The sequence below is a fragment of the Aquarana catesbeiana genome, linkage group LG03 (assembly GCF_042186555.1).
Source record: "Aquarana catesbeiana isolate 2022-GZ linkage group LG03, ASM4218655v1, whole genome shotgun sequence".
Lineage (NCBI taxonomy): Eukaryota > Metazoa > Chordata > Amphibia > Anura > Ranidae > Aquarana > Aquarana catesbeiana.
This window is the reverse complement of record NC_133326.1, coordinates 34,936,343-34,961,819: the sequence shown is the minus strand read 5'-3', so window position 1 is coordinate 34,961,819 and position 25,477 is coordinate 34,936,343. Positions and strand designations below refer to the sequence as shown.

Genomic DNA, 25,477 nt, shown 5'->3' with positions numbered 1-25,477 from the left:
TTTTTTTTATGTGCACCCCAAAACAATTCCTCCTCTTCCAATGTGGCCCAGGAAGGTCAAAAGGTTGTAAACCCCCGCTATACACAGTCTCATAGGGAAACATGCATGGCTGAGACTTTCAATCACCTGCTGTGAGCTGGAGGGTGAGGGTGGAGGCATGTCCTGGGAATGTCTGGTGTTGGCATAGACTGACGGAAGTGACTCATGTAGATAGCAGAGGAAAGAGAGAGCAGACGGAACTAGGTGCTTTGGACTAAGACAAGTACACACTATAAAAGGATATGCTTTGTTCGTTTTTCATTTGAAAGGTTTACAACCACTTTAAACTAAGCAGCTGATGGCCAAAAAGAAAAAAAATTAGAAATAGGGCAACATTAAATAAAACAAAAAAAAACAAAAAAAACAGTTTGACATGCCTGATATATACATATTTAAAAGAGCTTTTTGAAGTTATTGAATTTTAGCGATCTAACCACATTTCCAAAAAATGTAAGCAGAACATAGGGCTGGGGAAAAAATCGATTTGAATCTTGAATTGAGTTAGTTGAGAGGTCAAATCGATTCAAATTTTCAGCAAATCGATTTTTTTTTTTTCACCAGGATCGGCGCTGACACCGCGCCGGTCCTGAGGAGCTGTGGGCTGGAGTTTTTAGGGGAGGCCGCGGCTTCGGCCTAGTCCGCGGGGCCGGACGCTGCGGACTAGGCCGAAGACGCGGCCTCGCCTAAAAACTCCAGCCCACAGCTCCTTAGGACCGGCGCGGTGTCCATCAAAGAAAAAACTCAATTAGAATCGTGAATCGAGGTTTAAAAAAAAAAACGCAGATTTTTTTTGGGAGAAAATCGCCCAGCTCTAGCAGAACAATTAATTGAAATTACCCATTGAGCCGTAAACCATCCAACATCAATTATCCCAGAAAACGGCTGAGCAAAACATTAAGACCCATTCACATCTATGCATTTTAAAATGCACATTCAAAAGGAGAAGTGGGGATATCACAAGAACTATCATTTCACAAGAACCAAGATCTATAGTCACGTATGTGGCTGCAGCATCAGTGTGATACTGTAGCTGTCCCCTGCTGGCTCTACGATGGAGCACTGAGGGATCACATGATGCTGATCACTCAGTTCTCAATCTTTACTGAGCAAACAGCAGTTCTCTGCTCTGCCCCCCCCCCCCCCCCCATCACTTACTGGAGCGCCAGGATGTCTGTGTGGATGCTGACAATGTTCTCAGAATACATCGAGAGATTGTAGCGGCTTTTCTATTCTGGTTGCACTCCCGTGACCCAAAAGAGAAGTATGAACAAAATAGCTTTGGCCATACATCACTTTTAAATGCACGTCAATGCACAAGCATTTTTAATGGTTCTAGTCTTTATTTGTGCAATGCACTGATCTGCATTGGTCCAAAAAGTTCATGTGCATTTTTGATCCACCATTAACTGAGTTATAATGGTTTTTGATGGAAATGGCAACGCATGTCAAGGTATCTGTAGAACTATAGGCAAAACTTTTTTTTTCCATTTTGGATAGATTAACTGAGGGTTATAACCCCTGTGGGTTTATGTTTTGCCATCTGTGCCCCATTTCACTTCCTGTCCCATAGCCAAAGCAGGAAGTGTGAGGAAATCCCTAAAAATCAAGGGAATCCCCCATTGTAAGATTTTCCCCCTTTTACTTTTCTGGGGACAATTCAACATTTGGTAGTTTCTTTTACTTTCAATGATAATGGTAAACAGGACAAATTGAGAGGGTGAATCTCCCTAATGGGCACAGATAGGAAAAAAATAAAAGCCCGACAGATGTTCTAATTCCTCCTCACTCTATCCAAAACTAGAGAATTTTTTTTTTTGCCTTTAGTTATACTTAATTAGAAGCAAAAAAAATCTGCAGGAAAACGCAGATGCATAGGTGTGAATCCAGCCCTGAATGTTTAAATTACCCGATTTCAGCAAACATGGCTCTAGCTTTAATTAAAATTCCTTTTTGTTTGTTTTTTTTATTTCACCAAAGAACATTCTTTCAAAGCCATGCAAAGAAGGCATCTTAAAAATGCATCATTAGATCAGATCCTTTCCATCTTTAGTGACTTAAGGGCTAGGTTACCCTTTATAAAAATACAATAAGTGCACATGTTTTTGCAGGGAAAACAAAAAGTGAATTTTTCCTGCCTGCAATGCATTGCAAATCACCATCAGTGGAGGGCTAGTTCAATGTCCAGCTTCTGCAAACTATTCCTCCAGCTCTCTGCCTGTACGGTCTGTTAGTTGGAGAGCTGGAGGAAGATTCAATGGACTACGAGTGCGCTTATTTCCACACTAGTCCATTGAGAACTACAGGTCTGTTTGCCACTGGGACAGAGAGGACTTGTAGTTCATTCATTCATAGATCTATGTGAATGAATGATGTGTGTGTGCAGGCAGGCTAGATACTATAGATAAATGAGGATTACAGCCAAAGCTGGTTTGGCTGTACTTCTCCTGTGGATCACAGGAGTGCAGTTCGTTCTGGACTCCTGTGACCTGTTTTCAGGAGACAGCATGCTGAAGCCCGCTGTCGGCTGACAGCACAGAGCCGGTCCAGGCTCGGGCTAGATTTAGACAATGGCATCAGGATCCACCCACATGCCTGGACCGGCACCCGGCTCAGCCTCTCAGCAAGCCACTGAAAGCCTGAGCTGGCCACTCCCACCCACTCCCTAGCCCAGTGTTCCAGTGAGCCGGGGAGGGGGGCAGAGCAGAGAGGAGCACAGGGAGCTGTAAGAACCATGCCTCGGTGTTTGTTTGCTTGGTTCTCAGTGTTAGAGGCGCTGGGGGACAGATGCAGCCAGCATCAGATCGTTGCTGCATCCACCTAGGTAAGTGATTCTAAAAAACAAACAAAAAAAAAACAACCATACATCTCTTTTAAGGCCTGCTTTACACGGTAGAGTATTGTACAGCACTTACATTTACAATATGAACACATGAGAAGCAGAGGAGCTCCCCAGAGAAGGAGGAATTCAAGAACAAATGTGACATTGACAGTTGAGGGGAAGGGGTGTTGGAAGAAAAATGTCAGAGAAAAAAAAAAATTAAACATGCTTGGGATGAACAGATATCTACTGTATCTTCGGAACAAACCCAACCTTGCATGCTGGATGCCTCAGATGGGTAGGTTAGTAAGCATAACGTTAAGTGTTAATTGATCTGCATGGGTCTGTCTAGTAAAATCTAACAATTAGCAAAGGCTTCTCTTTCCCAGCTTTATGGTGGCTGTTTATTACTGCAAAGAGCAGCTTTGTGAAACATTTTAATGACCTGTAAAAGAGAGTGGCTGGTTGAAGTAACATTTGGGGACACACAGAGGGCACACAAAATCACTCACTTTCCACCAGGGGATTGCTGATAGTGGTTAGTGACATGGATTTTGTCAGGTGAGGAGCAAATCCTGAACTGGGGTAAACAAACCCACGACAGGGGGTCTTTTCACGGTCCTGTAAAAGAAGAATGGATAGTTAGTCTATACAAGCCAACATTTGTCCACACTTCCAGCTACAGAAGAGAAGATTTTCAATGATGATTACATGAACCACATCACAGAAATACAGAAAGGAACCCCAGACCAAAGACGGATGAAACAGTCGAAAATTGTTGATAAAAAAAGTCATAAAAACAGCCAATGCATTTTGGGGGCATCACCACTCCCCCATCACTAGGGTTCAGCACAGGATAAAACTTGGATGGACTCCACAACAAAGTCCACCAGATTTCACAGATCTATACAAGAACCAATAGTGAACTCTGTCCGTGGAGGAACAACTTGACAGCAGTGAGGGCTAATTTACACTTGCTTCAACTTTAACACGTTAAAGCACCTACTGCTTCAACATGCTTTATTTTAGGTGTTTTTAATGCTTCAGAGATTTATTGGTGATGTTTTTTGAAAATGTAATGAAGCTTGGCAAATGCCCTGTTTGTGTTGATTTTCTGTTTGTTTTAAAGGGGCCCAGTAGAACCCTGGCTCAGTACTACTTCTGCTCAGAAGATCCCCAGCTCATTAGTAACCCTGTTCAGCTCATTAGCACCCTCATTGTCAAGGCTGTGTATGGCTCTGGGAACGCTATGTTTTTAGCGGACAGGAGAATGCGTTTTTTCACTTGGAAAAAATGGACAGGTTAACAGATCTCTGGGTTTTTCCATTTGAATGTGTGATGGTTTAAAGTTTCTTTGCGCCCTGTCAATAGTGAGGTCAAGGGTGGTGAGCTAGGGAACCAAAAGTTTAAAGAATTGTTGGAGATGAGCGGTCAGCTCTGCAGGGGAGATATTCTCAGGGATGCCCCTGATTTTAAGATTGTTCCTATGGGAGCGGTCTTCTAAGTCCACTAATTTGGTAGTGACGCGTTTTAATTCTTCCGCTTGACGATGAGAATCAACAAATTTGTTCTAGGTGGTGGCATAATTACTTAGTTGGTGTTCAAAATATCTGTGTGATCGCCCAGGTCATCGATCTGAGATTGCATGTGAGACATTGATTTGTTCCGGTCTTTCCTAAAGTCTCTTTGGAGAGAGAGGAGCATATGTTTGAGTGTATTTTCAGATACAGGGTTATCAGAGGAGGGCAGTGCAGCCAATGTGGTAGCCTGTTCCTCTTCAGAGTCTGGGTCAATGTCAGCAGTAGGGGCTTGGTGGTAAGTCAAGTGTTTTTTACTTAACAGCCCCTGGTGAGATGGAGAGGCATGTGGAGGGATGCTGCCCTCTTGGTGCTGTCTTTGGTGTGGGTGTCCCTCACAGCAGAGCGGTCCATGGTCTCTGCACCTGCTGCTGTGTGAGAGGCGCGCTGCGAGGATGTTGGCACTGCTCTGTCTGAAGCGCCGGCGCCATCTTGTCTGTCCACGAGCCACGGAAGAAGTCTGTCAGCTTGCGGGGCTCTGCCGGCTGATTCTTCCTCCATGTCATGTTCAGTAAGGTCTCCGAGGGCTGTGCTGTCAGGAGTGCGGGTGCAGAGGCTGTAGTGGGCAGATCGGCTGTTTGTTTCCCCGTGCTGATAGAGAGGGAGATCTAAGTAGCCATTTCCATGAGCAGCCAAGCTCCGCCCCCATTAGTACCCTCATTCAGTAGGTCCTCTGCTCAGTAATAACCCCCAGCTTTGCTGATTCTCCTTCCTCTCTGGTCCCCACTCACCTCCAGCTATATTGCTCCCGCACTGCACACCACGTGTGACATCTGCTAGTTTCTCCTGCTCTGGTTCCCCAGATCTGCTGATCCTCTGCCGCTCAGTCCTCTCTCTCTGGTCCCCACTCACCTTCCGCTATAGCATTCCCATTTGGCACACCACGTCTGCTAGCTGCTCCACTGCAGTACGGACCCCGCTCACCTTCTTCCTGTTCCACACCCCAGATGTGACGTCTGCACCAGACACTTCCAGAATATATATACACATGAACTGGAAGTGACTGCTAATGAAGTCTTTCCAGTTCTTTGTTGGTTTCCCAGTGTATTATGGGACATGTCATACCTGTAATACTGCTAAAACAAAGCAAAGCCAATGCTGAATAAAAGACCCTCAAAAACTTCAGGTACTGTAAGCGAGTGTTGTTGTAAACTTTTATGGAGGCTTTGGAGACACTTTGAAGCACCAAGAAAGCATCATGGGGTATAATTTTTGAAGCAAAGCAAACACAATGTGTGAACAGGACTGCAAGGTTACCATTTTATTTAGTGACAGGGGCTTTGATTCGCATTCAGAGCGATTTTTGAAGCAAGTGTAAAAGAGCCCTTAGATTGCTGTTCTAGAACAGATGAACCACATATGCCGCCCCCCATTATGGTGATGCCAACAGGACCAGTTAGAAAAAAAAAAAGGAATCTAACTGTGGTTGTAACGTGTCTTTTTTTCTAAATAGAGTTTTGAATTCATAACAGGAGATTGGACATTCCATGCTGAAAGTTAAATAGCAGTTAAATATTTTGCATCTCTATGAACGAACCTACCTCATGGTGTAAAGCTGTGCTCTTTCTCTGATCAGACTCCGTTTTCTCTTCCGTCAACGAAAGTGAAGAGCCACTACGAATCTCTCCCTCATAAGGCGATGGAGCAGTCAGGGTCCCAGAGACAACAGATGAAGACTCATGACCAGCGTCGGTTTTGCCGGCAAGACCCTCTAGGCTGTAACTAAACAGAGACCAAAGAGTAACGCTCACAATATGAAAATGAATGCTTTATTGCCAAGCTGTCATGGAGCTTAGTCACATTTAAATGGTATTAGCATAATAGCAGGCAGGCGGGTTAGTTACAAAGTGAATTCTCAGTATTTGCGGATGCCACATGTGTACAAAGTCACAGTGAAAAAGCAGAGCAGCGCTTATACTGTTTAACCAGTTGCTGACCGTGTACTGTAGCTTTACTGCTACAGGGTGGGCCGGCTGTGCAGAATCACAAATATATACAGGAGTCTCCTCTTCCGGGTAGGGGGGCACTCCGCTTGTGCTGTGATTTGTCAGAGCACAAGCCGATCAGTGGGTACCTGCTGATCGGCGTGAAGGAAGACAGGACAGAGCTCTGTCCTGTCAGCAGGGATGTGCCAGTTTTTGTTTCCCTGCAAAGCAGAGAATAAAAACCAGCACATCCCTTAGCGAAAGCAGCACACACACACTAGTTAGCCACACGTTTAACCCTTTGATCACCCTAGCAGTTTAACCCCTTCCCAGCCAGTGTCATTAGTACAGTGACAATGTATACTGGTCCCCACAAAGTGTCGGGTTAGTGTCCGCCGAAATATCACAGTCCCACTATAAATCGCTGATCGCTGCCATTACTAGCATTAACAAAAAAAAAAAACCATTCCAGTATATATACATACCACATAATTTGTAGGCGCTAAGGTGTTGATTTACTTAAGGCAAATAAGCTGTGCAATTTGCAAAGTGCAGTTGCTCAAGAGCTTAGTAAATGAGGTAAAGCGACACTGCAAAAAAAATACCCAATCACATGCAAGGGGAAAAAAAAAAAAATGCATTTTTGCTTGCACATAATTGGATGGTGGAAGTCAGCAGAGCTTCTGCTCATTTGCTAAGCATTTGAGTAACTGCACTTGCAAAGTGCAGTTTATTTGCCTTTAAGTAAATCAACCCCTATAACTTTTGCACAAACCAATCAATATACGCTAAGTGGGATTATTTTTTACCAAAAATATGTAGCATAATACACATTGGCCTCAATTTATGAACAAATGTGATTTTTTTTTTTTATTGGATATGTTTTATAGCAGAAAGTAAAAAAAAAAATAAAATACATTTCTAAATTCTTGGTATCTTTTCATTTATAGCGCAAAAAATAACCCAGTGAAGATCAAATACCACCAAAAGAAAGCTCTGTTTGTGAGTAAAAATGTATATAAATGTTACTTATCTACAGCGTTGTATGATCATGTAATTGTCATAACGCAGTGCCATATTGCAATAAGTCAAGTGGTCTATTAAATATTGGTTGTCTTAGCTTTTAATAGGAGTTCTGTCATTTTTCAGGTTGTCAGCAAAAAAAAAAAAAAAAGTGCTCCGTCAGTAAATTTTCCATGTTTTGTCAGTAAAAAAATGCTGCAGGAGGTTGGCAACACTGGCTAGATAGTTGTATGACTCAATACAAATTTTCATGGTTAACTGTGGTGTACTTTTAAGCTACTGCTCCTCCGCATAAGTGGCCAATATAACACAAAATGAAGAGATGTTTACAGTGCATTAGCCATCTTGCTATGGCAATAAATTCCATTTAAAACGTAAAAGCTTGCAGTATTAATTTTATTATGATATGTTCGTTCTGGTTATTACCCAATAGACAGTAAAAAAAAAATCCTTATCAGTGCCATACTGAAGTGGATGTTTAATGTACTGACTCTAAGTGGTCACTTCACAAATGAGGCCATAAAAGAAAAAAAGCAAAAAAAGGACCACCAACAAATGACAATAATATATGAAGCTGACAGAGCCCAGACCTGCACACAAAGCATATAAAATCGACAAGTGATAGCATAAGCTGCACTATAACAATGGCTTATAACAAAACACTTAGCAATGCAGAAGATATACACAGCCAGACAGTACACACCCAGCATACAGTATATTATACTGCAAGAAGAATATCTCCATCACAGAGCAACAAAGTATTTCTGCGCTGCATCCAGCCATCTTTATGTAGCAGAGCATTATGGGATGAACCAATATTCACCTCTTTAAAGCAGAAGGGTCGCTTGAAGGTTATTTTTTAAACGCCAGCATGGCTAAGGCTGGCCATACATTATACAATTTTCCTTTAGATTTACCAAAACCATATAATATGAGGTCAAACCTAATCACTTTCAATTTGTATGCAATCAGGCAGGCTCTTGTACTACATGGTTAAAAGGTAAATCTAAAGGAAATGGAATAAGAAAACTGGATAATATATGGTCAGCTTAAATTAAGCCAGCTGTTATTTGTGTAGAAAAGTTGTTATGGGCAGTAGGGACTTTTTTCCCCTGATTTTTAAGGTGGCTGTAAACCCTTACATATACCCAGTGAAGTGACTGGCCTCAGGTAGTACAGAGAGATGAAACCAATCCTCCTACATAAGTCGAACCTGTTTATCTGCAGCCTCTCACCTCTACAACCTCCTAAAGCACACAGTTGGCACAGAATTTCTGACTGTCAGAAGGCAGGGGGTGGGGATCTGATCATATCTCAAGATACAACAGCAGCGAATCCACGAAACACAGATTATAATAGAGCATCACAAGTCCAACAGGCCAAGGTGTACCCTCTTCTTCCTCAAGAGCCAAATCAGGAGGGAAGATCCTTGAAACCCTTTAGCCTGTTGGACTTGTGATGGTCTACTATAATCTATGACGTGGTATCATGGATTCACTGATGTTGTTTTAACTTCACAAGCTCTTATACATTATTTTTTAACCTGATTATACATCTGTCGGTTTGTGAGTAGAATACTTACCTATTTATTTTTTTACCAATAATAAACATGCTTTGAGGATAATGTGCTAGGCCGATGTGCCCTCTGTTTTTGTTCTAGGATTTTAGAGTATCTTGACTTCCCCAGTCATAACAGGACAGCAAGGCACAGCATGTTCATTAGAGCCAAAATGTGAATCTAGGCAACTTTCACTTCTGAGGTCCACTCCCAAGCACAGGAGGTTTTGCTCTTGTTTGTTGGTGGGGATCTGATGTCACATTCTGTACAGCACAGAGCCCAGAGCTTTGTGTAATCTGAGACTTGAGTGGGGAAAATGGACACACGCTTCTCTACACAGTCTCATATCATACCTCCCAACTTTTTGAGATGGGAATGAGGGACACCTATCAGCAAAAGTATGCAGGAGTAGGACACACCCCTAGTCACACCCCCTTAAATGGAGAATTGTAAAAAAAAAAAAAAAAAAAAAAAAAAACCCACAAGTGTTTCTTTTACCACTACTATTCCTTTATATTGGCTTTTGGAATATACAAATGCAGCAATTTAGAAATTGGATGAAAGGTTTAGCACTGAGAAACACTTTTTGATGGAGGAAAAGTGCATTTTATACACATTTATATAGATCAGACCAAAATGAGGGACAAATGAGGAGGAATAAGGAACAGAGCGACATTGCTCCAAATCAGGGACAGTTGGGGGCTATTTCATATGGAAACATGCACAGCTGAGGCAGTTAATCACCTGCTGTGTGCTGGGGGGGGGGGAACGACGACATCCCCTGTAATTCTGTGGTGGTGGCATAACCTGTCAGAGGCGACTTGTGCAGATGGCAGAGTGAAGGCAGAGCAGAAAGGAACCATACAAAGCACTTTGGATTGAGGCTAGTACACACTATAGAGGGATATAATTTGTTCATTTTTCATTACAGAGGTTTGCAAGCACTTTAAAGGTTTTATACAAGAGGCCAAAGCACATACCAGTACAGCATTTGAACCCTTGTGGACTCATAAGCAGCTCACATAAATACGGCATTAGCCACTTCCGTTGCATAAGAAACAAATAAAGGTCAAGCAGTAACAAAGCAGAAGCATTCACTCCAAGCACAAGGAAAAGCACCCAATGCAGGTTATAATGCAATTCCACCTTTTTACCGGCCTGCAGATACTTTACCTTCTACAATTAATTTCACCACCCACAGCAGTAAAGTTTACAGTTGAGAGACACCAACTCATACTGAGAAGAGCCACCAGAAAGAGAGAGAGGAGAAATATCAAATGTTAACTGATGGAAATGGGAACACAGCTAAAGATAAATAAATTGCTACTGATATCGTCAAAGCAATTATGCAAAGTGAAAACTAAAAAGGGCCATAAGACAAACAATATTTTGATTCAACGCAAATGGCAACAATTTTGGCAGTGTATGCTCCTATAGGCTTGTTCAAACAGGAAAGTGACTGGTGTTAGCATATGTTGACATGCATTTTAGCAAGAAAATGATTTGGATAGCAAACTGCAGGTTAACCCACCGTAAATGTACCACGAAGGACCTTTTTATTCCCACCCAGACATGCATTTCGCATGCACTTGAAAATGGAGCAAAGTACATGAGATTTCATCTGGAGTGAATATATATATCAGAAAACATCTATTGTTATATGGTAGTGTCACCATAAGAGCCTGTGCCAAGGGGCTTTTGGTGGGAGGAAATTCCCCACCAAGTCTACGTGAATGCAAAACCCATTTGAAGCAGGTCAGAAGGAGTTCAGCTACAGGTCAAACCAACTGTCAATGAATTCTGAATAATCTCAGAAGCATCCAAAATGGATGTCATCAATGCAAGCCCAAAGCCCATTGACGCAGGCCTTGTGGGAGCTGAGAAACACAATTCTACACAAATGTAAAATCTTTCATAGGTACATTTGTTAGCAATTTTTGTTAGGTATTTTAAAGAGTTAGTTTCCCTTTTTAGAAAAATTTGAAAGATGAACCAACACCCTACAGCCTCCCCAGTCCTTGCTGTACTTGCCGCCATGGGCGAGGAGCTGTCAGTGCCCATGCAGCAGGGTGCAGTATTCTGGGAATTTGTAATCCCTGCTCTTCTACACCTTCTTTCTGCGAGGATTTGGGCACAGATCAGAGCAATGCTCTATGCTGGTGCTGACCAATCAGAATCACTCTGATCCATCCCAGAAGTCATGCAGCAGGGACTGGAGGGGGATGGGTTGTTTCATTTTTTTTGCATCTGTGTCTAGTTTTCTTTCTGTAGCTGTGGCTAGATTTTTTTTAACTGTTATTTTGATTATCATGTCCTCTCCTGATTGCCAGGGGGAAAATGATCCCACAAATCCAAAAAAGTACCATGTATGACCTAATCTAGCTACTCAGAAGTTGTGCTCATAAACCAAATCTATGATGAACATTACGGCCATGCAAGTGTCTGGCCATCTGAAAAACACTCAAACATTTGGCAGCTAAGTCAGCCATCTTTCCAGATTGTGTTAGGCACAGGAGTTCAATTCTTGTCCTCTATACAGTATCATCGCATGTTTAACCCAACGCAAGCTAAGGGTAAAACCTAACAAGAAGACCAATGTTGCACCTGTGAATCTGTGAAGAGAACTGAATCAATCACTGTATGACTTCAACCAGTTGTGGTTTAGTATTTAAGCAATTACTGACCAGCTGTAGGAGTCATTAAAGGCCATACACACCAATGGTTCTCACTATATTCATCCTAAAGCCAGACCGTGTGGAAATTTTAAATTCAAAGACTAAGTAATTGTTCTTTAATCTGTAGCAATCCTTAACCCTATTTGTTGGGACTTACTTTTTAGGGACATTTCACACTTTTGCACTACGATAATGCACACTACACGCATCAGTGCCATTTTCTTTTGAACAACAGGCTAAGGCAAAACCTCCATTCTGCAGAGTGCACCAACCCACAGTAGTGAGTTGCATCCCAGTAAAGAGTTTGGTGCTTTTTCCATGACGGAAGACAACCACATTTTTGACATGGTGAGGTCTGTATACAGGACATGATAGTTATGTAGGGGTTAGTGGATGGAACTACAGTCCGAGGCAGTTCATGCAGGCATCCGACTCCCCCAGATGTTCTGGATGGGAATATTCTGCAGCTCTTATACACAGTAAAGATCAGGGAACGGGTCTCTTTTTTTTTTAGTTTTAGATAGAATGAAGAGGGATTAGAACACCTGTCAGGTTTTTATTGCTGTCTGTGCACCTGTTAGGGAGATTCACCCTCTCTATTTGTCCTGTTTACCTCTATCATTAAAAGTGAAAGTAAAAGAAGATCCCAAAGAAATCTTCCAATGGGGACACTAGTTCTGATGACCTAGGGGGCCCCATGGAATTCCCTTAAATTGCAGGGAATTCCCCTCACTTCCCGTTTGGCTATGGGACAGGAAGTGAAGGGAAATCTCCCCAATGGGACACAGAAGGCAAAAAACTGACAGGGGTTATAACCCGCCCTTAGTCTATTCGAAATAGGAAAAAAAAAAAAAAAAAAAAAAAAAAAAACAACAAGTTTTGCCTATAGTTCTACTTTAAGTAAATTTGCCAAGAGTATCACAGTTCTCTCTCTGTAAAATACCACAAGGTCCAGGTGTGTTAAAAATGTGAGCTTCAGTGAGCTGTCTGTTGGGAAGGGCAGAGACTGAATCCATACCAGATAAAATCTTTTGAAAAAAAAGGTTTCCAACAAATGTCCATTTAAAAAAAAAAAAATTATTCCATAGCCAAGTGATATCAATGTTTCTGAATTGAGAGAAATGGTAATGAAACAAGTTGCGTTAAAGGAGAAGTCCAGCCTGAGGTCGTTTGGCTGGACTTCTCCTCTGGGTCACAGGGGTGCAATTCGCTTTGCACTCCTGTGACCCGTTTTCAGCAGAGAGTGGTCTGAAGTCCGCTCTCTGCTGACGTCACCAAGATCAGTCCAGGCACCACGTCATCCCGACTCTGGAAGTCTGGATCCGTCAGGTGCCTGGACTGATGCCTGTCTCAGCCTCTCAGCGAGCCGCTCAGACGCCACTACCCGCCCCTCCACAGCTCAGCGCGCCAAAAAGCATGGAGGAACAGAGCAGGAGAGCTGCTGATTGACAGGCAGCAGCTCTCTGCTCGGGGAGGTGAGAGAACTGAGCCATCGGCGATGTTTGGTGGCTCGGTTCTCGATAAATCTGCAAAAAAAGCGGATTACCATACTTCTTTAAAATATCTTCATGAACTAAGCCTTTGAAGATTTGGAGTCGCTGCAATTATCACACTTGTGCAACTTGTCATGCGACTTTGGAAACTTGCATGGCAAGCCGTACCCCATGTTTGCCAATGACAACCATTCATATATGTGCGACTTAAAGTCACAGCGACTTTGAAGTAGTTCATGCACTACTTTGATCCGACTTTCATGCAACTTGAGGTCCATAGACTTCAATTTCAACAATGAAAAGTTGCATGAAATCTATGTTTTACATGCAACAGTGGGTCCGACTTTGCAGAGGGACAACAAGTCACATCAAAGTTGAACCCATCCAAAGTTGCGTCAAAGTTACTCCAAAGTCACGCAACTTTGGAGTTGTACAAGTGTGAATGGAGATGCACAACTTTTGCATGGGGGGGTACTTGGAAGTGACGTTGTATGTAAAACATTCACGTATGACTTTTATGCAACTTTTGAGGTTCAAAGTAGATCTGCACTACTTTAGGGTTAAAATAGAAGTGCTCTGTGCTAGGGTTTTGCACAGAGCTGCCCTGATCCTCCTTTTCTGGGGTCCCCCAGCTCCTGCTCTTCATCGGGTGCCCCCACAGAGAGTTGCTTTCTATGCAGATGTTCTCCCGAGTCCTGCTACTGTGTCCATTGACACAGACAGCAGGACTCGGCCCCCCCCCCCCGACTTCCGTGTCACTGGATTTGATTGACAGCAGCAGGAGCCAATGGCTGCGCTGCTATCAATCTATCCAATGAGGACCCAAGACAGCAACTGGAACTGCTGGGTTCGTGCCCTGTCACTTGAACGTTCGGGTTCAGATAAGAAAAAGGGAGTCTCTGGTTGGCAGCTGCAGCACAGAAGGTTTATCAGCTTAACTCCTTTAACATTGAAGTCTATGGCCCTCAAGTTGCATGAAAGTCAGATTAAAGTAGTGCATGAACTAATTTTAAGTCGCTCATATATGAATGGTTATCATTGGAAAACATGGGGTACAACATGTCATGTGACTTTGATGTCCAATGTCATGACAAGGCGCACAAGTTTGAAAGTGTAGAGCAGCTAGTTGGTCACCGTGAGAGGTCCAAGGTTACATTAAAAAAAAAAGTTATATTATGAATATAGGCGAAGTCAGCCCCACTATATAGAAGTAGCATAGTGCCACTGCCAAGCCAATATTCAAGCTGGCCATAGATGGTTCGAATCTCGGCCTGATCAGCAGGGACCAGCTGAGATTCAAACCATCTATGGGCAGGCTGAATGTACCTGTACTGAGAATGCTTTCTGTGTATAATTTAACAATGAAAGAGACTTTGGTCCTTTAAAAAACTTCTAAACAAATGGAAGAGCCAAGTGACCTAGGTCCTAAGATTAGACATACTGTTTATATAATCAAAGCCTATGTCAAGTGGAGTTGTGGAAGGACATTATCCTCATATCTTCCTTGTGTAACGGGGCACAATGGATCTTGGAAAGTGTTAGTACATACATATAGAGACGGATTTTTATTTTGATACCTTCTTTTGTGAGCAGTTGGCTTCCTTACAACATCACCCAGCATTCGAAATGAACTGAAAATGAATCATTGAGATAGATCAGCATTGTTCAGAAAAGTCTGAAATAATGGGAGCAAGCAAGGGTAGAGAAAGTGCTCAGAAGCTGAAAGCCGGGCTGTGGGCACCAAACAAAGCAACGAATACAAGGGAGGTTATGTTTGCATCGTGCAGTATATGAAGCTAAGGACCGTAGAAAACATACTCAATAGCACAGCTCAACACTGTACTTTCCATCAAGCAAACATCTTAGGATACAACAATACAAGACAATTGTTCTCCTCCTTGGACTACTTCCAAGTACATGAAAGCAACGCTCAAAACGGTTTAAATCAACTGATGCAGAAGTCATCTGGCCTCATCTGTTCTGCATTAGTGGTAATTGCTACGTCCACAGACCTCATTAGTATGTAGGTCTAACAGCGCCACTTGGTGTATCTTGAGCTGTCTATACACGCACTTGTACGTTTACAATGGGGCGATCTCACTGAGAACCGCTCACCAGAATGACCCAGCTACTAGGGAACACAGGGGACCTCTTAGAGAAGACACTGCATACATCTATGCCAAAATAACTAATTACAGCAACGTCATAACAAATACCAGAACAGGAGCCAGATGACTGGTGATTTGTAAGACAATACTGTCCTATGAAGACTGATCACTCCATATGAGTAGCATACTACATCAATTATAATGCTGAAAAACTGCAGCATAGCATGGTGTGTTCCCTACAGCTGACTTTTTGATACAGCTGGGTATACACTATTGTAATTGGGTATACACTAGTAGAGTTTTATTCAACATTTTTTGCTGTAAGAACATTGTAAGAACTGCGACCTAAATATCGAGCTTGGAACACCACTCAAAGCTGGGGATTGGATTCCCAAGATACTCAAGTAGAGGGATGCAGGCTGCCAAGAAGCCCATCCAAAATGAAGGAGGCACCACTTTCCAAAAACCAGCCACCATAGCATAGACATCAGATGGGCTTCAGCATGCAAGTCTCTTCGCCAAAAGCCAGGTCCCTTGACTCATTCCATTCTGCCCCCAGGGGCTTAATCATAGGGTTAGGCCACAGTGGGTGGGGTGAAATTAATCAATGGGCGTAGCCTTTGGCAGAGACTAAAGCCAGCCATACATGGTTCGAATCTCGGCTGGTTTAGCAGGAACTGGCCAAGATTCGAACCGTTAATGGGCAGGCTTAATGTACCAAGGCGATTGTTACATCAACTTGGGTACAACCAGTCTGCCGGATTCTCTTACAATTAGACCTCTTTCACACTTATCCACCCCGGGCGTCAGCAGTAAATCGGCGCTATTTTTAGCACCGCTTTACCGTCGTTTTTGCGGCGCTATTCGACCATTAGCGGGGCGGTTTTAACCCCCCGCTAGAGGCCGAAAAGGGGTTAAATCCGCCCACAAAATGCCACTGCAGCGGCGCTTTACCGGCGGTATGGCGGCGCTGCCCCATTGTTTTCAATGGGCAGGAGCAGTGTATTCACCACTCCTCCACCGCTGCAAAGAAGCTGCTGGCAGGACTTTTTGTGATGCCCTGCCAGCGCACCGCTTCAGTGTGAAAGCACTTGGACTTTCACACTGGGTATGCAGCTGAGGCTTTTTTCAGGCGCTATTTTTAGCCCTGTAGCGTCTGAAAAACGCCTCCAGTGTGAAAGGGGTCTTATCGCTAGTGGCTGCTATAGCTGCCAACGATAATCAGTGTCTTCTACCAGTGGGGACAGCTTCCCCTGCCCACCTTCAACTGGGAGAAGACAATTCCTGATTCCCCTGTCAGCACTGTCTGTGTTGATGGGGAATCGTGCAAATTTCGCACCGTCTATGGCCAGCCTTACAGGCTGAAGTTGATCTGATGTCTATACCTATGTTTCTCAACCTTTTTTCAGTCAATGCACCCTTTAAAATGCTGCACAATCTCGAGGTCCCCCATTCTAAAATGTAAAAAACTAAACTAATAATTTTACATAAACACAGCAACATTCCATATTTATAAGAAAACCCAATGTTAGAGGTGATTTATTCTTCCAAAGCAACACTGGTACTGACTAGTATTACAAGGTTTCTCTTCTCCCTCAGTTTCTCTCCCTTACTCAGATAAAGTGACCCCAGTGCTGATGGAGAGGGGCGAGAGAGGGGCAAACAAGGATGCTGTGCAGGCACCCAATGTCATTCTGATCAACCAAAGACGTCCTTGGTTGTTTAGGACACCAGTGGCTAGAAGGATGTAATGGTGCACAATGAACACCTTTGGCTTTGTATAACAAAGTTGGGCTTCATCCACTCACTGGCTTGTATTGAACTTTTGGGCAAATTTTAGGCATTTTGCCAAGGCACCCCTGAAGAAGCCTGAAGGTACCCTGGATGCAAAAGGTGGGTCTATACTATGGTGGCAGGTTGGGAAAGAGGTGCCTTCTTAATTTTATGTAACATTGTAAGAACTTTCATTTGTTTTTCTAATCAATAATGGGGTCAAAACAACATTCGTGTTCGAAAAACAGTGACCAAAAAATTAAAAGGAGAAAAATAAGAAATATATTCTCAAATGCACACATTTCTAACAGTGTTAGGTGGTTTGATATCATCCGTTCAATTCAAAATCGAATGTTAAAAGCAAATTAAATCTTGAACTACTTTCGAGCGACATTCATATGTACTTAGAATTTTTGTAGGTTTTTACTGAAGAATTTTCGTTCAAAATTCTATTAGTGTATACCAAGCTTTAGAAAGAGCCACTAAAAAGGCGATTTGCATTCTGTCCCCCATGTCACTCTTTCTTCCTCCTCCTCTTTTCTTATCTGCCTTTCTAATATCTCGGGATAGCCTGTACTACTTTTATACTTGAGCTGGGGCCCTTACGCTGGGCCTCGAATTAATGTTATTATGAACCATCATTAGTTCTAATTCTGTTACAGTTATTCATGTATGTTATGATTCACAAAGCTGACGAGCCTCTTTAGGCTGTTATGTTTGCCACTTAGGACTTCAAAATTCTATACGCTTGAATGTATTTATGAGGACTTATCCAAAATGCTCAGGTATTTTTGTATATTCTTAAAAAATGTATTCAATAACATTGTATTTCAAAAAAGTTGATTTTTACTTACAAATAGACCTTTGATGCAGCCATTTTTGTATTGAAAAATGTATCACCAATAATCAGGGCTGGGACAAGGGGTGGGTAGGAGGGATGGCTGCCCTGGGCACGGTGGGATTTGGCGGATTGTGCTATAAGGGGCGATTTGGATTAGGAGGGTGTTTTTGTCTTAGGAAGGGGGTGTGGGGGGTTGATTTGTGCTAGTGGAGATAATTAAGGGGGATTTGTGCTAAGAGAGGGGATTTGTGCTGGGATAGGTGGATTTGGAGGAGGGGAGAGGATTTATGCTCAGAGGAGAAATTTGAGGGGTTGATGATTTGTGCTAAGAGGGGGGATTGGGGAGGGAGAGGATTTAGGTTGGGGGGGGGGGGGGGTTGGGGAAAAATGTAGCTTGCAAAGGGAACTTTATACTTAGGGGAAGTGTGAAGATTATTGCTCCAAATTTTTTTGGGGGGGTGAGGGAGGGGATTTTCGCTGACACAACACTCATACCTTTTTTTTGGGGGGGGGGGGGGGGGCACCGTTTGGCATCCTCACACTGGGCACTAGAAGACCTTGTCTCTGCATGGGTTGCAATACCACCCATGCAATTGTAACGGCACCCATGAAGAGTTCTCTTATGTTGTCACAGACCATACAGACATGACTGTGAAGGGTGAAAGTAGGTCAAAATGGATGAGTGGCAAAATTACAACAACTTGGAAAACAGGAAAAAGGATTGTGGTCAATGGTCCCTCTCCAGAAGGAAAATGGTCGAGGGTTGATTTGACTGACCAGTAACACCAACTATCCCCACTTCCCAAGCTCTTTAGAAGTGGAGTTCCACCCAAAAATTGAACTTCCGCTGTCCGGATTCATCCCCCCCGTGTCACATTTGGCACCTTTCAGGGGGGGAGAAGATACCTGTCTAATACAGGTATTTGCTCCCACTTCAGGCGAAAGATCGCTGCAGTATCCGTGGTGAATTACGCCATGTCCGGCCCCTCCTCCACCCCCCCCCCCACTGTTTTCTGGGAGACATACAGGTCCCAGAAGACAGCAGGGACCACTCGGAATGCGCAGCACGACTCGCGCATGCGCAGTAGGGAACCTGGCTGCGAAGCCACAAGGCTTCACTTCCTAATTCCCTTGCTAGCAATGCTGGCGCCTCCACCCGGAGCCGAGGGACGGGTCGGCTTTGGGGGAGGACATCGCAGGCGCCCAGGGCAGGTAAATGTCCATATTTTAAAAGTCAGCAGCTGCAGAATTTGTAGCTGCTGACCTTTAGTTTTAATTTTTTTTAGGCGGAACGCTGCTTTAATCAGAAAGATGTTTTTAGAAGATCCGTCATGGACAATCTGCAATAATTTATCTATGCAGCTCCCCTGATTGGTCTATTAATCTGTTAAGAAACCATAGGGGACCATTTCTATTCTGAACATCCGCAGCTACATTTCTTCAATGAAAGGACTTCTTTGAGCATTTGTCGGTAGGTGCCGCATTACTTTCAATATGAGTCAAAGGAAATGCTCATGAGTCTGCATATTTAACTTTACCACAGAAAGTGGACAATGTGTACTATTAATAATTAGCTCCTTATCAGCAGTATTTTAGAGGTTTTAAGCATTTAAAGGGATTAAGTCTCGTTTAAAAAAAAAAAATAAATAAATAAAACAATAAACAGGTTATACTTAACTACTATGTGCAGTTGGTTTTGCACAGAGCAGCCCGGATCCTCTTCTTCTCGGGTCCCTCTTTTATGCTCCTGGCCCCTCCCTCCTATCGAGTGCCCCTACGTTCAGCAGCTTGCTATGGGGGGCACAAGAGCCAAGTCACAGCTCCGTGTGTGTCCATTCAGACACGGAGCCCTGACCCAAGAGCTGGGTGCAGCTGTTTTTTTTTTGTTTTACATTAAAATTAATTATTATAATGTCTTGACATTAGAGTTAAGCTACAAAGGTCTTTTTTTTTTTTTTTTTTAATAAAAAATCTATAGTCTTATTATTAAGCGTGTAACAGATGGCAATCAGCTTCATTTAAAAATTCCTATAATGTAGCGAAACTGTTTTAAACAAGTCTTTCTATTTATGTTTTTCATTATATACCACATGGGATCGGCCATTTTTTGCTGATTACACTTGCAGGTTGAGCTTCCTGTACTGTTGTACGATGATTGTGCTTTTCTTTCAGTGCATTTTTAAGAGTCGGCTGAAGCTAATGTAAAACAAGTTGATTAATGAATGTTATTTTAACAGTCACTCAGCAAAAGGTGCAGATTGCAGAGACTGACATGCAGATAACCAGTAAAGGAAGTAGCAACAGTTCTATACACGAAATACCGCCATAAACGCATTGGAAACACACTACATAGTTTTCCTTTAGCTGCATAACAGCGTGACATTAAAGCACATCTCTGGGGAAAGGAAAAATGTGCAAAGTGAATCAGCCACAGCAAATAGCCCTGCAAAGCCAGTTGGTAAATGTGATTGCTGTTGCACACTTCTACCTATTATCATGCATAACATATAGATAGAACAATCTCAGGCCTTCCACATGACCCTCTTCATATAGAAAAGACAATTCACAGCTTTCTGATTAAGATAACTCCACCTTTCGGCCCATGTTTCACCCATATTTTGGGTGTAACATGAACTATGGTCAGCATGTACAGCCCCCACCCCTCCCCATTACCAAACTACGCCTCCCTCCCCCTTTACCTAAATTATGAGGTTGCTCTTCCCACAGCGACCTGTCAAATATTATGAAATTGGAGCAGCTGTGCGTGGCTCCGCCTGCACTACCTCTACATTCATTTACAGGAAGTTGTGAATAAAAAAAAACTACAAGTCCCATCTTCCACCATGGCAGAGGGATTCGTAGCTTCTAATGGAGCACAAGAGACGTCACCACGCTTGTAGTCGTTTGATAGTTACTTGAGCTCCACTGCTGAAAGACGAGGGACTTGAGGAAGAACCTGCAGGAGCCAAAGCATTCGCGGGTTCATATGCAAAAATAATGATGCATATTTTTGCTTTTTGAAAAATGGCTGAATTTATGTTAATTTTTTTTTTTTACAAAAAGGTGCAATTATTATATTGCCTAATAACAGACTTTTCGCAACAGTTCTATAAAAAAAAATTAGCAGAGTGTTATCTTATGGAGGGGGTCATGATGGAAGGTATAGAAGTTTTCCCTATGTAATTCTTAATGTTAAATATATTTTTTAAAGTCTTATTTGTAGCAGTATTATGAAGTATTAGGAAAATGACATGGTAATAATTGTTACCCTTTCATAGGAAAGCAAGATTATATAAACATATATGAAAAAAAAATTGCACCAAAATTTGCATAGGCGTATAAAAGATGTTCCATGCAGAAATGATGCCCTCACCTCCTGCGACTAATTTCACTGTCACTGGGGGCGTGTTTCCATGGCTCCCAGCTGTGCCTCCTGGGTGGAGAAGCAGAGCGGGTGGTGCTCTTAGAGCGGGTGACGTGAGGTGACACTTCGGTGATGTTGTCCATCTCCTCTCCTTCCATCTCAGACACTCCAGTGTGCTGACATTCCCTCTCCTCTACACATGCAGTCACTGTACTGCTACAGCTGCTGTCCATACTGTGTCGGTCGCTGGGCTTCTTCATGCTTGATGTGCGGGAAATAGAAATGTCGCTGCCATGGGAGGAGTTCCTTTCTAATGAAGTATTATCATCTGAGCCCAAACTGGAGACATCACACAAAGACTGCTCCTCTTCAAGCTGGAATAAAAGCAGAAAGAAAAGTTTGTCAATTCATTTCCGAGTATAAAGTCCTTGCAGATCACAAGAGAACTTTCTCATCTGCAATACGTTACAGTCATATGAAACCTATTATTTGCAATATTTAAAGGGCTAGTTCTCCTTTTCAGAAACAGTGAAACACACTACACCCTTCCCCACACTGTACCTACCTCCGGGGGTGATGAGCTACCAGTGCCCACACAGTCGGTGCAGGGTCCAGGGATTTGAAATCCCCGCTCTTCTCTTTCTCCTTTCTGCAGAGCTTCAGGGATGGAGCAGAGCGATGTGCCAGCACTGACCGATTAGAATCGCTCTGATCTGTCCTGGAAGTGCTGCAGATATCAGCGGAGGTAGAAGAGCAGGGATTTCTCCCATGTACAGCCATTCATGTAAGGGGAGTTTGTACACAGCACCTGGGCTTCCCAGGCATGGAAAAAGGCCAGCCATAATGCTCCTGTGTGCACGAGGCCTTAAAGAGCAACTCCACTTTTGTCGAAATAAAAAATGAAAGAAAAAAAAAAAAAAAAACAATTCACTCTGAGTCAGCAATGTACATTTCAGGATTTTAAACTTTGTAGCAGGTTCCTGGCTATTTCTGCCCTGAAGAAATTGTGGTTTGTTTCCTCATGACCTTTGAAGACAGATTTTGAATTGGAGGGTCTGGTTGATTATAATTACCTTGTGCATAGTTTGTGTTCTGATGAGATAATTCGCATGGTCTCCATAAATTTATGTCTCACCAAAACTAAAATTTCTAATGCAGTGGGTAAATAAAATTTGACTTTATCTTCGGGCTTGTTCACACATAAGGCTGGGGGGGGGGCAGTTTTACCGCCCACCAACTGCTCCCCCTTAAGCTGCAGAGGAAGTGGCAAGGGGTGGACAGCCCTGGCCAAAAGTTTTGAGAATGACACAAATATTAATTTTCACAAAGTCTGCTGATTCAGTGTTTTTAGATCTTTTTGTCAGATGTTACTATGATGCACTGAAGTATAATTTTTAAGCATTTCAGAAGTGTCTAAGGCTTTTATTGACAATTACATTAAGTTTATGTAAAGTTCTCTGGGCTGTCATATGCTTCACACAAAGTCCCACACCACTGGTATATGGTTATATACCCTTTTTGCTTCAAATATAAATGGGATGGATGTCTATGTCCTTACCAGGTCATGATATCATATAAAGTCCCTAGGGATGGAAATACATGATCTCACCAGATCATGGCTTCCTGAAAGTCCCTAAATCCCCCCCTTTTTTCCTCAATTGAAGTTTATGTAAAGAGTCAATATTTGCAGTGTTGACCCTTCCATTACAAGACCTCTGCGACTCGCCCCGGCATGCTGTCAAACAACTTCTGGGCCACATCCTGACTGATGGCAGCCCATTCTTGCATAATCAATGCTTGGAGTTTGTCAGAATTTGTGGGGGATTTTTTTGTTCACTCACCTCGAGGATTAAGGTCTGGAGAGTTTCCTGGCCATGAAACCAAAATTTAGATTTTTTTGTTCCCCAAGCCATGATAGAGCACCTTATGGCAAGGTGCTCTATCATGCTGGAAAAAGCATTGTTCCTCACCAAACTGTTCTTGGATGGTTGGGAGAAGTTGATCTCGGAGGATGTTTTTGTACCATTCTTTATTCATGGCTGTGTTCTTAGGGAAAATTGTGAGTGAGCCCACTCCCTTGGCTGAGAAGCAACCCCGCACATGAATGGCCTCAGGATACTTTACTGTTGGCATGACACAGGACTGATGGTAGCGCTCACCTTTTCTTATCCAGAGAAGGTTTTTTTCCAGATGCTCCAAACAAATTGGAAAGGGGATTCATCAGAGCAAATGACTTTACCCCAGTCCTCAGCAGTCCAACGCCTGTACCTTTTGCAGAACATCAGTCTGCCCCTCATGTTTCTGGCTTCCTTGCTGCCCTTCTTGCCATCCTCCAAAAGTCTTCTCCTCACTGTGCATGTAGATTTACTCACACCTGCCTGCTGCCATTCCTGAGCAAGCTCTGCACTGGTGGCCCCCCGATCCCACTGTAGGAGACGGTCCTAGCGCTTGCTGGACTTTCTTGGGCACTCTGAAGCCTTCTTCACAAACGCAGTGGAAATGTTTTTTATGGGAATAAGTTCATTTTTAAGGCAAAGAGGCAAAGATTAATCTGATCACTCGTCATAACATTCTGGAGTATATGCAAATTGCCATCATAAAAACTGAGGCAGCAGACTTTGTAAAAATGAATATCTGTGTCATTCTCACACCTTTTGTACACATCTGTACACATTCAATAACCATGATACTTTTCTTTGCGGCAGCAGAATTATACCCTCTGTCGCTTTCGGCGGGTGCCTCCCCCTCCAACTGTGACCCATTCAAGTGAATGGGGCTGCACTGCAAGCCATCTGCAACCGCAAGCAATGCATGTAGTTGTGGCACGATAGTGCAGAATCCAAAGGGTTAAAGCAGACAGCAAGGAGGCGATCTCCTCACCGCTCTTCAGAGACCAAAGCACATGTGAACGAGGCCTTAGTACAGACTTCTGGGAAAAGTAAGCCAATGACTAAAGCAGGAAATTACATTTTTGGGGGTGTTTTGTATACCAACACAGAACCTGGCCAGGTAGCAATGAATTTAACAGAAAAGGAAAGGTAATGTTTAAGAACATTAAATTAGAACATGGTTTGTGTATCAATTATATATGCTATATATATATATATATATATTTTTTTTTTTTTTTTAATGAAAGTGGAGCTACCCTTTACATTCAAACAGACTTTCTGACACTTTCCCACCATATTTAAAATTAAAAAAAAAAGGAGACTTTTGGCTGGGGTTGAGCTTTGATTGACACCTTTATGGGCCTGTACAGAATATATATACACCTTGGGGGTTATTTACGAAAGTCAAATCCACTTTGCACTACAAGTGCAAACTACAAGTTCAAAGTGCACTTGAAAGTGCATGTCGCTGTAAATCTGAGGGGTAGATCTGAAATGGGGGAAGCTCTGCTGATTTCATAGTCCAATCATGTGCAAGATAAAATGCTGTTCTTTATTTTTCTTGCATGTCCCCCTCGGATCTACAGCCTGTGCACTTCCAAGTGCACTTTCAGTGCAATTTCAAGTGCACTTTGCACTTGTAGTGCAAAATGGATTTGCCTTTAGTGAATAACCCCCCCCTGACCGATAAGGGTCAACATAGACAAGCAACCATTTCTAGACAACCTCCATATTTCGCGCAAAGGAAATTCAGCAATAAAAAGCGACATCACATAAATGGATCACATGAATGTCACATACTCTACCGAAATGGTGTGCAAATCTACTATGACAAAGTTGAATAGTGTTTTCTAGCGTGCCACTCTATAGATGTTTGCTGTTATAGACTGTAACTGTACACTAACTAATGTGTACTTCTAAGCCACAGAGCCGTCTTTGTGGAAGAACAGAAACAAAAGGAAAAAAAAAAAAGTCTTCACACTGCTAATGAAATGAAGAGGACTGAAGGGAGCAGACAAGGAAATGATCTCACCATGCACTCATCCTCCTGTGAAACACTGTTGCAATCTCTGATACAATGGACAGACTCCTCCGGAGGAAATCAGTTATGTGCTGTAGTAGCAACACTACCGTCTTATAAATAAAAACATTATAGCGAGATCTTTATTTAACAATAACAGAGGCTACCCTCAGCATAGAGAACAAGAAAGCAGTGTGGCCGAGACTCCATCTGTAATTGGATGGGAGCTTTACAAATGTGACAGTTGTCCACAGAAACACCTGCAGCGCACTGTCCCAAAATACACAACCGTGGCCAATGATCTAATCCAGTGGTCTCCAAACTGCGGTCCTTTGCTTGCTTTTACCCGGCCCTTGGGGCACTATTTGATCCAC

At 42.8% G+C, this 25,477-nt stretch overlaps 1 protein-coding gene across 5 annotated transcripts in view; it reads right to left on the bottom strand.

Annotated features, from left to right (window-relative positions):
* Positions 1 to 25,477, bottom strand: part of AKAP13 (A-kinase anchoring protein 13) — a 446,306-nt gene that overhangs the window by 99,519 nt on the left and 321,310 nt on the right. For 3 of the 5 annotated variants that reach the window (XM_073618416.1, XM_073618417.1, XM_073618418.1), the window contains exons 11-15: positions 21,204 to 21,568; positions 14,686 to 14,739; positions 10,114 to 10,176; positions 5,976 to 6,156; positions 3,370 to 3,478 (exon numbers count right to left, since the gene is read on the bottom strand). In XM_073618416.1, coding sequence (XP_073474517.1) covers positions 3,370 to 3,478; positions 5,976 to 6,156; positions 10,114 to 10,176; positions 14,686 to 14,739; positions 21,204 to 21,568 — 772 coding nt within the window. The remainder of the gene's footprint in view (positions 1 to 3,369; positions 3,479 to 5,975; positions 6,157 to 10,113; positions 10,177 to 14,685; positions 14,740 to 21,203; positions 21,569 to 25,477) is intronic. The other 2 variants (XM_073618419.1, XM_073618420.1) reach the window with 2 other exon arrangements.